The sequence below is a fragment of the Loxodonta africana genome, chromosome 4, assembly GCF_030014295.1.
Source record: "Loxodonta africana isolate mLoxAfr1 chromosome 4, mLoxAfr1.hap2, whole genome shotgun sequence".
Taxonomy (NCBI): domain Eukaryota; kingdom Metazoa; phylum Chordata; class Mammalia; order Proboscidea; family Elephantidae; genus Loxodonta; species Loxodonta africana.
In genome coordinates this window covers 97,410,008-97,427,576 of record NC_087345.1, presented here as the reverse complement: position 1 = coordinate 97,427,576, position 17,569 = coordinate 97,410,008, and the positions used below count along the sequence as shown (strand labels likewise).

The window sequence follows — 17,569 nt, the reverse complement described above, 5'->3', positions numbered from 1 at the left end:
GATCTACCACAAAACATTTCCATTGCCTGTTAGCCCTTGGGAGCTCTTATTAACTTTGTATAAACCTGTATATACATGCCTATGGCAGGATCGCGTGAAGAATTGAGGCTGAGACATGTGCGTGTCTGACTGAAAAGACCAAGGGAAGACAGAGGCAGAGGGATCATGGCTGGGGCTGACATATGTCACAGGTAACATTCCACTCATCCAGCTGTTTGTGCTCATTTCAGAGGCTTGGTTTGACTCATGCTTTATGGCTGTGGTTCCGTGTATGTGGTGACAGAGCTTGGCTTCCTTCTCTGAAATTCTGGACTTGTAGCTCACAGTGAAATAAAAATATATTGTGAAATAAAAATACCTTATAATAAATGAAACAAAACTTAACTGTTTATCATCTAAACAGAACCTCCTGGTCTATTATTAGAGCTGGAAAAGATCTTTGAATATCATATAGTCTTCCTTGTTCAAATTACAGGTTAAAATTCTGAGGGTTAGAAAAGTTGAATGTTCTGAAGGAAACCAGTTGGTTAGGCATAGAAGCAGGATTAAAACTCATGTCTCTTGATTTACCTGGTGGTTACCCCATTACCTGATCTACTGTGTCTTTAGCCTTGCTCTCCTTAAAGGAATTCTTTTCTTCCCCACCTTTTAATTCGTGATTTTGTTCTCTGCTGTTTCCTTCTAAGGCAATATTCTTTTTTTGGTGTAGAAAACACGTATGTGTTAACTGGTGTCTTTCAGCAGTCAGCAAATTATGCTGGTGAGTTTGCATTCCTCATTCTGCTTTGGTCCTTAGCCTTTTAATTTGTTTGACTGCTGGTTTATCTTGGCCTCTTTGTTTATTGGAAGATTTCTGTTGATTCTGGCCAAAGCAATCAGCTATGTCTTACTTCGCTCATTTACTCCCTTTGCATAATTCTTTGGGTTTTGTTTTTTATTGTAAGAAGGAATACACCCCCCAGTGATACAGTAAATGTAGGAACCTAGTCCTGGACCAAAGAGTAAACAGTTTTTGTTTTTTTTTTTAAAGGTCATTAATGTTGAAATGTTGTCGTTGTTAGGTGCCATTGGGTCAGTTCTGACTCAGAGCAACCCCATGCACAGTAGAATGAAACAGTGCCGGGTCTTGCAACATCCTCACAGTCACTGTTGTTTGAGCCCATTGTTGCAGTCACTGTGTCAATCCATCTCGTTGATGGTCTTCCTCTTTTTCACTGACTAAGCATGATGTCGTCCTTCAGGGACGGGTCCCTCCTAATAACACGTCCAAAGTAAACGAGACAAAGTCTATTTATCCTCCCTCACTTCTAAGGGGCATTCTGGCTGTACTTTGTCCGAGACAGATTTTTTCGTTCTTCTGGCACCATGGTATATTCAATATTCTTAACAGCACCATTATTCAAGTATGTCAGTTCTTCTTTGGTCTTCCTTATGCATTGTCCAGCATGCATATGAGGTGATTGAAAATACCATGGCTTGGATCAGGTGCATCTTAATCCTCGAGATGACATCTTTGCTTTTCAACACTTTAAAGAGGTCTTTTGCAGCAGATTTGCTCGATGCAGTGTGTTGTTTGATTTCTTGACTGATGCTACCATGGGCATTGATTGTGGATCCAAATAAAATGAAATCCTTGACAACTTCAGTATATTCTCCGTTTATCATGATGTTGTTTATTGATCAGTTGTGGGGATTTTTGTATTCTTTTTTATGTTTAGGTGTAATCTATTATGAAAGTTGTAGTCTTTGATCTTCATCAGTAAGCGCCTTAGGTTCTCTTCACTTTCAGCAAGCAAGGTTGTGTTACCTGCATGTTGCAGGTTATGAATGAGTCATCGTCCAATCCTGATGCTATATTCTTCTTCATATAGTCCAGTTTCTCAGATTATTTGTTCAGCATATAGATTGAATAAGTATGCTCAATGGATACAACCCCTGACACACACTTTTCCTGATTTTAAACCACGCAGTATCTCCTTCTTCTGTTTAAACCACTGCCTCTTGGTCTATGTACAGGTTCCGCATGAGCACAATTAAGTGTTCCGGAATTCCCATTCTTCACAGTGTTATACATAATTTGTTATGATCCATGCAGTTGAATGCCTTAGCATTGTCAGTAAAACGCAGATAAGCGTCTTTCTGATATCTTCTGCTTTCAGCCAGTATCCATCTGACAGCAGTGATACCCCTCATTCCACATCCTTTTCTGAATCCAGCTTGAATTTCTGGCAGTTTCCAGCAGATGTACTGCTGCATCTGTATTTGAATTATCTTCAGCATAATTTAACTTGCATGTGATATTAATGATATTGTTCAATAATTTCCACATTCCATTGGATCACCTGTTTTTGGAATGGGCATGAATATATGGATCTCTTCCAGTCAGTTGTCCAAGTAGCTGTCTTCCAAATTTCTTGGCATAGATTAGTGAGCACTTCCAGAGTTGTATCCATTTGTTGAAGCGTCTCCATCGGTATTCCATCAATTCCCCCCACCCCTTTTTTTTTTTTGGCCAATGCCTTCAGTGTAGCTTGGACTTCTGCCTTCAGTGCTGTTGGTTCTTGATCATATGCTACCTCCTTAAATGGTTGTACGTTGACCAATTCTTTTTGATACGGTGATTCTGTGTTTCCTTCCATCTTCTTTTGATGTTTCCTTTGTCATTTAATATTTTCCCCATAGAGCCCTTTAGTTTTGCAACTCAAGGCTTGAATTTTCTTTCTTCAGTTCTTTCAGCTTAAGAAATGCCAAGCGTGTTCTCCCCTTTTGGTTTTCTTAACTCCAGGCCTTTGTACATTTCATTGTAATACTTCACTTTGTCTCCTTGAGCCATGCTTTGAAATCTTCTGTTCAGCTCTTTTACTTCACCATTCCTTCCTTTTGCTTTAGCACAGACCTCTGATATATTAATTTTATGGTAGCTGATAGAGATTTACCAAAGGTTGGTAAAGCTTTGCTGTGAATACACACATACATATTTCTGTAAGTGTACATATACTTTTTTATGTATAGTAAATCTTCTAAGGTCAAATTTACAAAAAAAGTTAGCATTGCTTTGTGTTGGACAAAGTGCCTTTATCTTCAGTAGACATTTATGTCTATATAAGGACATCAAATGTAGCACCACGGACTGCTGGATAATGATAATTAGAAAAAGGAACTTAAAAAGCCAGAGCACCAAATCTGCTCTGAGTCTCCGAACCCCTGTATCAAGTGATTATTTTGGAGTTGGAAAGTCCGGTAGCTTAGATTCTCAACAATCTTTGGTAATCAAAGTCTCAAAAACGCCTACAGTTATCAGGCCCTTTCAGTTATAAGTCAAAAGAATGATTCCTCACTTAAGTTTTTTTTATGTTGGCAGTTTCATCCTTAATTAAAAAAGCATTGACATTTTCATTACGAAAGTGGTTTTTCTGGGTTTATAACTGAGTCCATTAATTTAGTGTTTCAAAACTCATTGGCCTGTATGGTTACTTTTATTCAAAAGCAGTCTAAAATTGATTTTGAAGTATCTTGATTTTAAAGATCATTTTGGGCATCTGTTCCACCTGTGTTGGATCTACTGTGTCAATATGTTAACTTCTGGAGAACTAAGGAATAGATACAGCACATTGCACTTCCCCAAAAGCCATTTACATTCTCTGTTTAATGGTCTTCAGGAGATCCCAAGGAAGTGTATACCCTGGCTTCACACCTCAGACTTGTTCTCTCATTCATTTTCTTCTGTACTTTGCAGTGTGGAATAATAATAATAATGGCAATTATATTTTCTTAAGTGCTGCTGTCAGGCTTTGTATTATGTACTTTACCATTGTTATCCCATTTAATATTCACAACAGCCTTATGAAGATATTATGATGTCTTTTTTCCAGGTTAGGAAGCAGAAGCTTACAGAGCTAAAGAAATAAATTGGTAAAGCTGATGTCTTAGGTTGAATTCTCTGGAGGAGCAAAACCAGTGAAGTGTATATATGTATATATAAATATATAAAGGGAGATTTATTTCAAGGATATGGCTCACGCAGTTGTGGAGGCTGGCAAGTCCCAAATCTGTGGGTCAGGCATTAAGTGAAGGCTTCTCCTGACTCACATGGTTGCAGTGACTGATGAATGCAAAATCGGCAGGTCAGGGCGGCAGGCAGCTGGCTCATGTCCTAAGAACTGGAGGTCAGAGAATGGTGAGTCAGATGTAGGACTGAAGGAGGACAAGCTTTGCCAGAATGTCCATATATATAGGATACAGGCCACACCCCCAAGGGAACTCCCCTTTCGCTTGATTGGCTGCTCACATCAGATCACAAAATGAAGAGCGATTATGTAACATCTGCCAAACCATTGAGAATCATGGCCTACCTAAGTTGATGCATAACCTTAACCATCACAGCTGGTATATGAACCCAGATATTTCAGCTGCCCCAGTCTTTGTTTTCATAGCCATTGTGCTCTGTTGCCTGTATATCGGTCTGGGATGAAGACCCCTGGGTCTCGTTCCAGACTGTGAGTAACTCACTGTGACCCTGCAAGAGCTCCGTATACCTATTTCTCATGTATCAACTATCTTATTATGTGACATTTTGCATTTATGACAATAGTAAAAAACCTACTACCCAGGTATTTTGTGTGTTAGTGATATAAATCTGGCAATAACAAATGCCGAGGTGCGAGGATAGAGTTAACGCTTTCTGTGGTGGTTATGTGTCAGCTTGGCTGGGTCAGTTATGTAATGGCATAATTTGGTAATTATGTAATGTGTAATTTTGCAGTTATGTAATGATGTAGTCATCCATTTTGTGATCTGATGTGGTCATCCTCCATTTTTATATAACGATGATTTTTACATGATGACCTGGTCTTTGGAAACTAACCATGTTGATAAACAAGCAGTGGGTGGGTTAGTTTCTTAGGATTGCCATAACAAATTACCACCGACTGAATGACTTAAACACAATAGAAATTTATCGTCACGGTTCAGGAGGTCAGAAGTTTGAAACATCAGTGAATCAGTAGAGTAGGTTCTTTCTGGAGGCTCTGAGGGAGAAACTGTCCCATGCCGTCTCTTAGCTTCTGGTGGTTGCGGGCAGCCCTTGGTGTTCCTTGGCTTATAGATACACTACTCTAATCTCTTCCTCAGTCTTCACATCACCTGTGTCTCTGGTGTCCTTTTATGTCTCTTGTAAGAACACTGTCATTGGATGTAGGGTCCACCCTAATCCAGTGTGGTCTCATCTCCATCCTTGCCTTATTATATCTGCAAAGACCCAATTTTCCAAATAATGTCGCATTGAGGTTCTGAGTGGACATGGATTTTGGAGGCCACTGTGCAACCCAGTACAGGACTCTTCCCCTCTGGCCTGGATTTCTTCCTCTGTAAGATAAGGGAATTGTATTGGATGATCCCAAGTGTCCACTGTAAAGCTAAGATTCTCTGATTCTGTATGTTCCTAGACCTACTTCACTTTATGTTTTGCTGTGGGAAGGTACTTTAGTGTGTAGGATGTTCCGAGGGACGTTAGGAGAGGATATGGTAATGCAAGAAGAATGTAAACAGCAGAACGATATATACACGTGTATGATACTTCTGTCTCTAAAAATCTTGAATTATATGGGAAACAGATGTAAAGTCAGAATCAACTTGTCTGACTGTAACCAGGCTTTCTGGAAACGCTTTGCAAGAGACAGCTCCTCAGCTACATTTCAAAGTCCTGGGAACAATAGTACAGGGCATCTCAGACTTGAATGTGCAAAAGAATCTCTGGGATCTTGGTAGAATACAGATTCTGTTTCAGTAGATTGGGGGTGGAGGGACTGGGGTATTGAGAGTTTGCACTTCCAAACTCCTAGGTGATGCTAATGCGACCACATGCAGCTGCTGCTTTGAATTGCTGTCAGTTTGTTGTACCGTGGTGGCTCCTGTGTTGATGTGATACTGGCAGCTATGCCACCAGTATTTCAAATAGCAGTAGAGTCACTCATGGTGGACAGGTTTCAGCAGAGCTTCCAGACTAACTCAGACTAGGAAGAAGGATTGGGTGGTCTACTTCTGAAAAATTTGGCCAGTGAAAACCTTATGAATAGCAGTGGAACATTGGTATGGTGCCGGAAGATGAGCCCTTCAAGTTGGAAGGCGCTCAAAATACAACTGGAGAAGAGCTGCCTCCTCAAAGTAAAGTGAAAAGAGAGTTGGATTGACATAGTGGCTGCAGCAGTGGGCTCAAACATAGCAACGATTATAGGGATGGCAGAGGACCGGGCAGTGCTTTGTTCTGTTGTACATAGGGTTGCTGTGAGTCAGAACCAACTGGATGGCACCTAACAACAACACTTTGAATTGTACGGGTCTCAGAGTTGATCTCCATATTTATTAACTACTCCTATCATTCTTTTCCCAACTGATCACCCCATTAACCACCTGATACCTCGAATCTTGTCACTCCACTCCCACCTCCAGTCCATTCTGCACATTACTGCTGGTTCCACCCATGTTCGTCATGCCATTCTCTTTCAGAAACACTGTTGAAGTTTCCATACTGTATGAGAATAAAGCTCAAACTTCTGTATATCTGCAGGTTGGCCCCAACTTCTTTAGTCATATATCTTATAACTTCGTAACAAGAGCCCTGCACTATAGACCTACCTTAAGTTGAACACACTGTGCACTTTTCCACTTTTTCCACCTGTCCCAGCGTTGACATATGCTTATTATTTGCCAGACATTGTTTTAGGATCTAAGATGTCCCTGAGTGGTGCAAATGCTTAAGCCCTTGGCTGCTAACTGAAAGGTTGGCAGTTCGAGTTCACCCACAGGTACCTCAGAAGAAAGGTCTGGCGATCAACTTCCAAAAAGTCAAGCATTGAAAACCCTATGAAATACAGTTCTACTCTGATACATGTGGGTCACCATTAGTTGGAATTGACTTGATGGCAACTGGTTTTTTGGCTGGTATTAGGATCTTGGGAACACAGCTCTTGCCTTGAGAAAGTTTACACTCAATAGCAAAACAGACATGTACGTAAATCTCTTTTCCTTAACCTTTAGCTATCCAGGAAACCCTGGTGGCATAGTGGTTGCGAACTGCGGCTGCTAACCAAAAGGTCAGCAGTTCAAATCCACCAGGCACTCCTTGGAAACCCTGTGGGGCAGTTCTACTCTGTCCTATAGGGTCGCCATGAGTCAGAATCTACTCAACGGCAGTGGGTTTTTTGGTTAGCTGTCTAATCCCAGGCAGGCTCAGTGCCTGTGCCTTTGGTGAGACTTTTCCTAACCATTCAAGGCAAAAGTGAATTCTGCCTCCTTTGAATACCTGCAACCTGAACTGACTGTCGCAATTATTTATCTTTAAATTTTGATCTTCTCTTCATATGCCTGGGTCTTATCTACTTCAAAATGGCTTTATATATCTTTGGATCTCCAAACTCCAGTTATTAGAGAAACGATTGATTAGTCCGTAAAGATCTATAAAATTTCATAAAGAAATTTAAGTCTCGGACTACTATGCTTTTAATATGAGTCTGAGACTCACGTATTAAAAGTTGTGTTAAAAAAAGTCAGCACATAAGTACATGCTATGGTTTGTTTTTCTAGATTTTTTTTAACCATGGTGCTTTTTTTTTTTTTTATGGTGCCAGTCCTTTTTTCTGTAATAATGAATTAATAATGTTACTGTGACACCTTCCCCATCATTAGTTATCAGCACAGGAAGAAAGCTTTTTGAACATAAGCCAAGCCTTAAAAAATCATGAATAAACAAAATGTCTTGGGCTCTAGTCCTCAGAATTATGGGATTTGTTTAAAAATACCGTAAAAGATGTGGTATGAGCAAAGAATTCTGAATGAGGGGGCAGGAAACCTGTTTTTGTCTTGGCTCAAGCTGCTTGGTGGGATGACCCTGATTCAGGCAGAAGCACCATGATCCCCAGTTTCTTCACCTGTGCAATGAGATTGTCTGCATCTATAGCGGACACAGTGGGCTTTTGTCCCTTTCTCTCAAGACTTAGGTGCCTGACTCCATGTCAGTTGAATTGCATTTATCTATTTATTTAGATAATTAAAATTACTTAAAAAAAAATTATACAGACAACTCCTGAGGGAGCAGGAGACCAATGGGATGCAGACCCCAAATTCTCATTAAAAGACCACACCTAATGATATGATTGCGACTAGAGGAATCCCAGAGACAATGCTCCCCAGAACTTCTGATGGCACAGGACAGGAACCATCCCCGAAGACAAATCATCAGGCATGAAAAGGACTGGTCAGTGGGGGGGGGGGAGAGATACTGATGAAGAGTGAGCTAATTAAATCAGGTGGACACGGGAGAGTGTGTTGGCAACTCTTGACTGGAGGGGGGATGGGAAGATAGAGAGAGAGGGAAGATGGTAAAATTGGCACGAAACGAGAGACTGTAAGGGCTGACTCAATAGGGGGAGAGCAAGTGGGAGAAGGGAGTAAGATGTATGTAAACCTACATGTGACAGACTGATTGGAATGGTAAATGTTCACTTGAAGCTTAATAAAAAAAAAAATATATGGGGAGATTAGTATAAAGAAGAAATCAAACATAGCCCTCCACCTAATTAATGCCTGTTGTTAAAAAGAAGGGCAAATACATAAAAAATAATTCAGACAGTACTGAAAAGTATAGAAGGAAAAAAATAACACTTAGCCCCATTACCAAGACAGCTTCTTTAAAAGCGTTCACACAAAAGGAATCTTAAAATACACAGAGTCCTGTGCATTTCTTTTATGTATTAATTTGTCTTACAGGTCTTTCTCTGTCTGCACAGATTTATCGTCTTTTAAATGGCTACATAGTATTTCATCGTGTATGTGCCAGATTTTGATTTAACCCCTTGCCATCAAGTCAGTTCTGACTCGTGGTGACCCCATGTGTTACACAGTAGAACTGCTCCATATGATTTTCTTGGCTGTAATCTTTTTGAAAGCAGATCACCAGGCCACTTTTCCATGGTACCACTGGGTGAATTCGAGCCACCAACTTTTAGGTTAGTAGCTGAGAGCAAGCCATTTGCAACACCCAGGGACCTGTTTAATTTAACTGGTTGTTGTATGTCGAGTCGATTTTGACCAAAACAATTCTGTAGGACAGAGTAGCACTGCCCCATAGAGTTTCCTAGTCTGTCATCTTTTTATGAAGAACAACGGGGCATCAGGATTGGAGGAAGACTTACATGAAGAAGAACACAGCAACAAGATTAGAGGAAGACACATTAATAGCCTGAGATATGCAGATGACACAACCTTGCCTTCTTAAAGGGAAGAGGACTTAAAGCACTTACTGATGAAGATCAAAGACTATAGCCTTCAGTATGGATTATACCTCAAAATAAAGAAAACAAAAATTCTCACAACCAGACCAATAATCATGATAAACAGAAAAGATTGAAGTTGTCAAGGATCATTTTACTTGGATCCACAATCAACACCCATGGAAGCAACAGTCAAGAAATCAAATGATGTAGAGCGTTGAGCAAATCTCCTGCAAAAGACCTCTTTAAAGTATTGAAAAGCATAGATGTCACTTTGAAGACTAAGGTATGGCTGACCCGAGTCATGGTATTTTCAGTCACCTCATATGCATGCGAAAGCTACACAGTAAATAAGAAAAACGGAAGAATTGATGCCTTTGATTTATGGTGTTGGCAAAGAATATGGAATATACCATGAACTGCCAGAAGAATGAACAAATCTGCATTGGAAGAAGTACAGCCAGAATACTCGTTAGAGGCAAAGATGGCAAGGCTTCATCTTACATACTTTGGGTGTTTTACCAGGAGGGACCAGTTTCTGAAGGAGGACATCAAGCTTGGTAAAATAGAGGGTCAGTGAAAAGGAGAAAATCCGTCAGTGAGATGGATTGACACAGTGGCTGCAACAGTGGGCTCAAGCATAGCAACGATTGTGAGGATGGTGCAGGACCGGGCAGTGTTTCGTTCTGTTGTACATAGGGCTGCTATGAGTCAGAACCGACTCGACAGCACCTTACAACAACAATCTTTACAGGAGCAGATTGTTAGGTCTTTTGTCCCTTGGGGCCTCTGGTAGGTTTCAGCCGACAACCTTTCAATTAGCAGTCAAGTGCATAACCATTGCTCCATCAGGGATCCTTTTAATTTAACTAGGCTCCTATTGGAAACCCTGGTGGCGTAGTGGTTAAGTGCTATGGCTGCTAACCAAGAGGTCGGCAGTTCGAGTCTGCCAAGCACTCCTTGGAAACTCTACGGGGCAGTTCTACTCTGTCCTATAGGGTTGCTATGAGTCGGAATCAACTCGATGGCAGTGGGTTTGGTTTGGTTTAGTCTCCTATTAAGAAGCCCTGGTGGTGCAGTGGTTAAGTGCTCAACTGCTAACCTAAAGGTCAGCGCAGTTAGAACCCACCAGCCACTCTACTGGAGAAAGGTGTGGCAGTCTGCTTCCATAAAGATTACAGCTTTTGAAACCTTATAGGACGGTTTGTTCTGTCCTACAGGGTTGCTATGAGTTGAATTTGACTTTACAGCACACAAGTCACCTGTTAATGGACATAAGTTGGAATCAACAGCAGCTAACAACAAAAGGTTGTTTCCAGATTCCCCCCCCCCCCCCAGTTACAAGCAGTGGAATTGGATTATTTCAGAAATCCAAGATGGAAGGAATAGTGATGAGTCTAATCAAAATAAGTGGCTCTTAAGTTTGGTAGAGATCGCCTTTGTTTTTCACCTTCACTTTTATTGGTTCTTAATAGAGTTGTTTTGGTGAAAGCTGTTTCAGTCTTTCGTACACTCCGGTTCCTGACAGTACACCTTCTTCCTGGATGATATACAAGGGGCTTCCTTTGTGGCCTTAGGTCATCTCTACATAGCAGTCCTCCTCAGGAAGAAAGGTCTGTCTGCATCACTAGCAGACACAGACTATTGTAGATAAGTAAAACAGAGTTGTTTTTGGTGAACATCGCTGTTTCCGTGCCTACAACAGCACACGAATCCTTTCTGGCGGCCTCCACCCTTTGGAGAAGGGCCAGCTTTCTAATGGAATGTGAGTAGTCTTACTGCTAATCAAGATTTACAGCCCAGACCAGAATGCCGGACCGCTCATTGGATTTGCAGACCCTCTAAGCCAACAGTGGCAGCCCGGAGATTAAGTGCAGTGCAGAGGCTCCATCCTAGCCTTCCCTCCCTCCCCCTCCTCAGGCTCAGCCTCAGCCACAGGTATCATCTGGCATTATTTTATAAGCTGTGCCACGGTGCAGATGTTCTTCCCTGAAGAATTACTTTCATTTCTGACTCATTTCAGGAAATGAGGCAGTATATCAGAGGTGCTCTTCGTTTCCAGACCCCTGGAGAGCTCATTTTCACCTGGGATTTCTAACCGCATGTGGGCAGCGCCTTATTTACCCAGATGTGAGAAATAACAGTAATGAGCAGTCCTCGTCCAGAGCAGCCCTTACTTCCCTGCGGAATCCAATGTGAAGGCCCAGAGGTAGCTTATGCCCTTATTAATGCAAATATTTCTGAGGCTTTGGTTTTGTGATGCTTGTGGACATGCTGTGTGTATAGGCTTCGGTGCAGGAAAAATATAATTTAGCAACAGATTTAAAAGGTAGTCTGGAGTGTTTCTAATTACTGTTTGTTTGGTTCACCATCACCTAATAAGTGGATTTAAGTAACCTCAGGGGTAGGGAATGTAATGTTCATATTACAGTCAACCATGCAAATCACATTCTGACTAAAAGTATTGCAGGGAACACACCATGGAGCCATTTTATAGAAGTATTCCACTGAATTTTAAATTTAGAGCTGAGAACATTTTGCAATGGGCATTTCCCATCTGTCATGCATTAAGATGAATCATACATAGGTCCAAAATCAACCCTAGTGTTTGGTACAACTCCACTTAAAATTGATCAGAGGCCTTTGGCACTCGGTTCTCTTTAATTTGGTCTAAGGAATGAGGGAGGGAGAAACTTGTGAGTTTCTTCTCTCTTTCTTCTTTCCTTGGCCATAATAAGGAATCCGTGTATTAAGAGGGCCTAGAACAGTGGTTCTCAACCTTGGCTGCATCTTGGAATCAACTGAGGAGCTTTAAAAATTACTGATGCATGGGTCACATTCCCAGAGACTCTGGTTTAATTGGGCTGCAGCCTACACTGGGATTTTTAAAAGCTCCCCAGAGGATGTTATTGTGCACCAAGGGTGGAGAAGCTCAGATCTAAAATGTCAGGGACTTGAGAGAGCCTCTCACCCAGCGGTTCTCGGCTTTGGCTGCATATTAGCACTGTTTGGAGAGCTTTTGGAAAAAACACTGATATTTGACCAATTGAAAGCACATTTCTGAGATGGGAGCCAGTATGTTTAGATGGCTGTGATGCACAGTAAGGGATAAGATCCGTTGACATAATCCAACCATCCCATATCTTAGGTAAGGAAAAGTGAGAATTAGAAAGGTCAGATGGCTTGCTCAAGGCCAGAGCCTAGTTGTTGCGGAGGCAGGTGTGGGACTCAGGTCTGATGCTTCCCTTTCTGCTGCCTAATGTTGTTAACTGCTGTTGAGTCACCCCCCTCGTGGTGTCCCATGAGAAGCAGAATGAAATGCTGCCCAGTCCTGCCCCAGCTCCATGACTGGTTGCAGGCTTTTCTTCCTGGTCCGTCTTAGTCTGGTAGCTTTGCGTCATGGCAACACACAACCTCCACTGACAGACGAGTGGTGACTCCTAGTGAAGTGCATTGGACAGGAATTGAACCATGGTCTCCTACATGCATGGAAGACGAGAATTCTACCACTGAACCACCACTGCCTCCATTGCAGCCTAATACCACCCCCTTATATTTGTCTATTATATTTAATCATGCCTCCTTATCCTTCAGGTGATGATCCTGCCTCCAGGAGGCCTTTTCTGACTCCACACACACACCTCTCATCCAGTCTGGGTAAGATGCCTGCCTTTGTATTCCAACAGCATCCTTATTTACCTCTCCCCTTGGAATGTCAACTCCGAGAAGAGACGACCCATCTCTTTCTTGTCCTTTTTGTCACTTGCTGGCGTGTAGTGGTACCCCAGATAATATTTGTTTGAGACAATGTTTCCTAACATTTTATTTGTCAGTTAGTCCACATGGATTGCTAAAAATCATCCATTCCTTATGTTATCTTCTGAAAATGGCTTCAAAAAGCAAAACTTAGTTCTTACCTATCCCAGGCCCACTGTACTGGGTCTCATACACAAGGACTTCCCACCCTGCGTTCCAGGAGAGAGAGTTTGGCAAAAAAAAAAAAAGTTTGGCAAGCCGATTTTGTTGACAGAATAATGAAGAGTGTTTCAGTGACCTTATGTGTTGCTCAATGTGTTTACAATATCTAAGGGCCTTTGGATGACATACTTACAAGTATGTATGGCGTAAGCGACAGGGAGCATGTGGTACCACCCTCACAATCATTGTTAATGTTTGAGCCCATTGTTGCAGCCACCACGTCAATCCATCTTATGAAGGGTTTCCCACATTTTCACTGGTCCTCCACTTTACCAAACATAGACATAACTGGAAAATCCAACAATGCTATAAGATTTGTTATGAAAAACAGTAGCATCTCCCCTTGTGTTTTCTGTTCTCCAAAGGCAAATATTTTCAACTTTAGCTGATTTTCTAAAATAATTATTTCTTTTATCTCTAATTAATAGACTGATGTTATCTGTTTTTTAGCTTTAGGCTTTATCTGTTGACACAAAAGTGAGTATTTAGCCCTCTTTCATACTTCTGGTTTTTCTCCCCTTCTCACACAACTTCCCCAAACCCTATCCTCCCAATTATAATTGTAATTTTGGTATGATCAGCAGTCAGTGTTTACTTTATCATCCTGTAAGACTTTTCACAGATGAGCCATGTTTGATTACTTTTTCTCTCCTACAAAGCAGATATTGATTTTTTTATTTCTTAACTTTTTGAGGTATTTATGAATAATTCAACTTCAGACTCTTCCCCAGTTGCGTAAGGATTCTATCAAATTCATCTCCTTTAAGGAAATTCCTTCCAGAGCTTTTTCAAATTCTCCAGTCTGTCTTAGTTGCTCTCTAGGCTGCAGCACAGCTGGGGTCCCTCTTCACTATCATCCTCATGACCCCTTTTGCATCTCTCTTGAATTGGAGCCCTAAATTTCTGGAACCCATGTCTTCATCTTTGCTGGTTCACTACTTCATATTTTGTAGAACACATTTTCAAGTGTCTCTGGAGAAAGGGTATAGCAGACTTGCAGGTCTGACAGTGCCTTTATTCTACTCTGACTTTTAATTGATAACTTGACTAAGTACATATAGACAGTTCCGGAGTTACTAACATCTGACTTATGAACAACTCGTACTTAACATACTGCCATAAAGCCTCTTATATTAAAATTTGAGTTAAATACAAATTTTTTGAGTTAAATACTGTTGAGTTGATAAAAAACTTTTTTTGAGTTAAATACATACAGTGTTTTGTAATAACGAATGCGTGCCCTACTTTGTGACACTCATGAAAACATTGTGCAGTTTGGAAGAGTTTCTTAAATGTTTTATAGGCATAGAAAGGTAAAATATATACTAGATCCTAAGACAAATATTTGATTAACCGATGCTGAGAACCATGTGCACCTGTTCTGACTTATCTACAAATTTGACTTATGACTCATGATCCTTTGTATGGAAACTCTTCTCTCTGGAACTTTATAGACTCTTCTCTTTTAACCCAGTATTTGGAAATTCCATAAAGGTATACCTTGGTGTAGGTTTATTTGCATTATGTGCAGAAACTAGGTAAAAACAAACAAACCAAACCTGTTGCCGTCGAGTCGATTCCAACTTATAGCGACCCTATAGGACAGAGTAGAATGGCCCCATAGGGTTTCCAAGGAGTGATTGGTGGATTCGAACTGCCGACCTTTTTGTTAGCAATCTGAGCTCTTAACCACTGCACCACCAGGACTTTGAAACTATGTGGGATCCTTCATTATGGAAGTTCTCCCCCCTCCCTTTTTTTTTTTTTTAATAACTTTTATTAAGCTTCAAGTGAACGTTTACAAATCCAATCAGTCTGTCACATATAAGTTTACATACATCTCACTCCCTACTCCCACTTACTCTCCCCCTCTTGAGTCAGCCCTTTCAGTCTCTCCTTTCTTGACAATTTTGCCTGCTTCCCTCTCTCTCTATCCTCCCATCCCCCCTCCAGACAAGAGTTGCCAACACAATCTCAAGTGTCCACCTGATATAATTAGCTCACTCTTCATCAGCGTCTCTCTCCCACCCGCTGACCAGTCCCTTTCATTTCTGATGAGTTGTCTTCGGGGATGGTTCCTGTCCTGTGTCAACAGAAGGTCTGGGGAGCATGGCCGCCGGGATTCCTCCAGTCTCAGTCAGACCATTAAGTTTGGTCTTTTTATGAGAATTTGGGGTCTGCATCCCACTGATCTCCTGCTCCCTCAGGGGTCCTCTGCTGTGTTCCCTGTCAGGGCAGTCATCGATTGTGGCCAGGCACCAACTAGTTCTTCTGGTCTCAGGATGATGTAGGTCTCTGGTTCATGTGGCCCTTTCTGTCTCTTGGGCTCTTAGTTGTCGTGTGGCCTTGGTGTTCTTCATTTTCCTTTGCTCCAGGTGGGTTGAGACCAATTGATGCATCTTAGATGGCCGCTTGTTAGCACCAGACGCCACATTTCAAAGTGGGATGCAGAATGATTTCATAATAGAATTATTTTGCCAATTGACTTAGAAGTCCCCGCAAACCATGTTCCCCAGACCCCCGCGCTTGCTCCGCTGAGCTTTGAAGCATTCATTTTATCCCGGAAACTTCTTTGCTTTTGGTCCAGTCCAATTGAGCTGACCTTCCATGTATTGAGTGTTGTCTTTCCCTTCACCTAAAGCAGTTCTTATCTACTGATTAATCAATACAAAACCCTCTCCCACCCTCCTTCCCTCCCCTCCTCGTAACCACAAAAGTATGTGTTCTTCTCAGGTTTACTATTTCTCAAGATCTTATAATAGTGGTCTTATACAATATTTGTCCTTTTTCCTCTGACTAATTTCACTCAGCATAATGCCTTCCAGGTTCCTCCATATTATGAAATGTTTCAGAGATTCGTCACTGTTCTTTATCGATGCGTAGTATTCCATTGTGTGAATATACCACAATTTATTTACCCATTCATCCGTTGATGGACACCTTGGTTGCTTCCAACTTTTTGCTATTGTAAACAGAGCTGCAATAAACATGGGTGTGCATATATCTGTTTGTATGAAGGCTCTTGTATCTCTAGGGTATATTCCTAGGAGTGGGATTTCTGGGTTGTATGGTAGTTCTATTTCTAACTGTTTAAGATAACGCCAGATAGATTTCCAAAGTGGTTGTACCATTTTACATTCCCACCAGCAGTGTATAAGAGTTCCAATCTCTCCGCAGCCTCTCCAACATTTATTATTTTGTGTTTTTTGGATTAATGCCAGCCTTGCTGGTGTGAGATGGAATCTCATCTTAGTTTTAATTTGCATTTCTCTAATGGCTAATGATCGAGAGCATTTTCTCATGTATCTGTTGGCTGCCTGAATATCTTCTTTAGTGAAATGTGCCTTCATATCCTTTGCCCACTTCTTGATTGTGTTGTTTGTCTTTTTGTGGTTGAGTTTTGACAGAATCATGTAGATTTTAGAGATCAGGCGCTGGTCGGAGATGTCATAGCTGAAAATTCTTTCCCAATCTGTAGGTGGTCTTTTTACTCTTTTGGAGAAGTCTTTAGATGAGCATACGTGTTTGATTTTTAGGAGCTCCCAGTTATCGGGTTTCTCTTCATCGTTTTTGGTAATGTTTTGTATTCTGTTTATACCTTGTATTAGGGCTCCTAGGGTTGTCCCTATTTTTTCTTCCATGATCTTTATCGTTTTAGTCTTTATGTTTAGGTCTTTGATCCACTTGGAGTTAGTTTTTGTGCATGGTGTGAGGTATGGGTCCTGTTTCATTTTTTTGCAAATGGATATCCAGTTATGCCAGCACCATTTGTTAAAAAGGCTATCTTTTCCCCAGTTAATTGACACTGGTCCTTTGTCAAATATCAGCTGCTCATATGTGGATGGATCTATGTCTGGGTTCTCAATTCTGTTCCATTGGTCTATGTGCCTGTTGTTGTACCAGTACCAGGCTGTTTTGACTACTGTGGCTGTATAATAGGTTCTGAAGTCAGGTAAGGTGAGGCCTCTCACTTTCTTCTTCTTTTTCAGTAGTGCTTTGCTTATCCGGGGCTTCTTTCCCTTCCATATGAAATTGGTGATTTGTTTGTCTATCCCCTTAAAATATGACATTGGAATTTGGATCAGAAGTGCGTTAAATGTATAGATGGCTTTTGGTAGAATAGACATTTTTACTATGTTAAGTCTTCCTATCCATGAGCAAGGTATGTTTTTCCACTTAAGTATGTCCTTTTGAATTTCTTGTAGTAGAGCTTTGTAGTTTTCTTTGTATAGGTCTTTTACATCCTTGGTAAGATTTATTCCTAAGTATCTTATCTTCTTGGGGGCTACTGTGAATGGTATTGATTTGGTTATTTCCTCTTCGGT

The 17,569-nt window shown here is 41.1% G+C and overlaps 1 protein-coding gene across 5 annotated transcripts in view; it reads left to right on the top strand.

Annotated features, from left to right (window-relative positions):
- ANO6 (anoctamin 6) overlaps nucleotides 1–17,569 on the top strand; it is a 230,075-nt gene that overhangs the window by 46,702 nt on the left and 165,804 nt on the right. For 3 of the 5 annotated variants that reach the window (XM_064284358.1, XM_064284355.1, XM_064284357.1), the window contains exon 2: nucleotides 12,861–12,923. The exons of the other annotated variants lie outside the window; for them this stretch is intronic. In XM_064284358.1, the coding sequence (XP_064140428.1) occupies nucleotides 12,861–12,923 (63 nt within the window). The remainder of the gene's footprint in view (nucleotides 1–12,860; nucleotides 12,924–17,569) is intronic. 5 annotated transcript variants of the gene reach the window in all.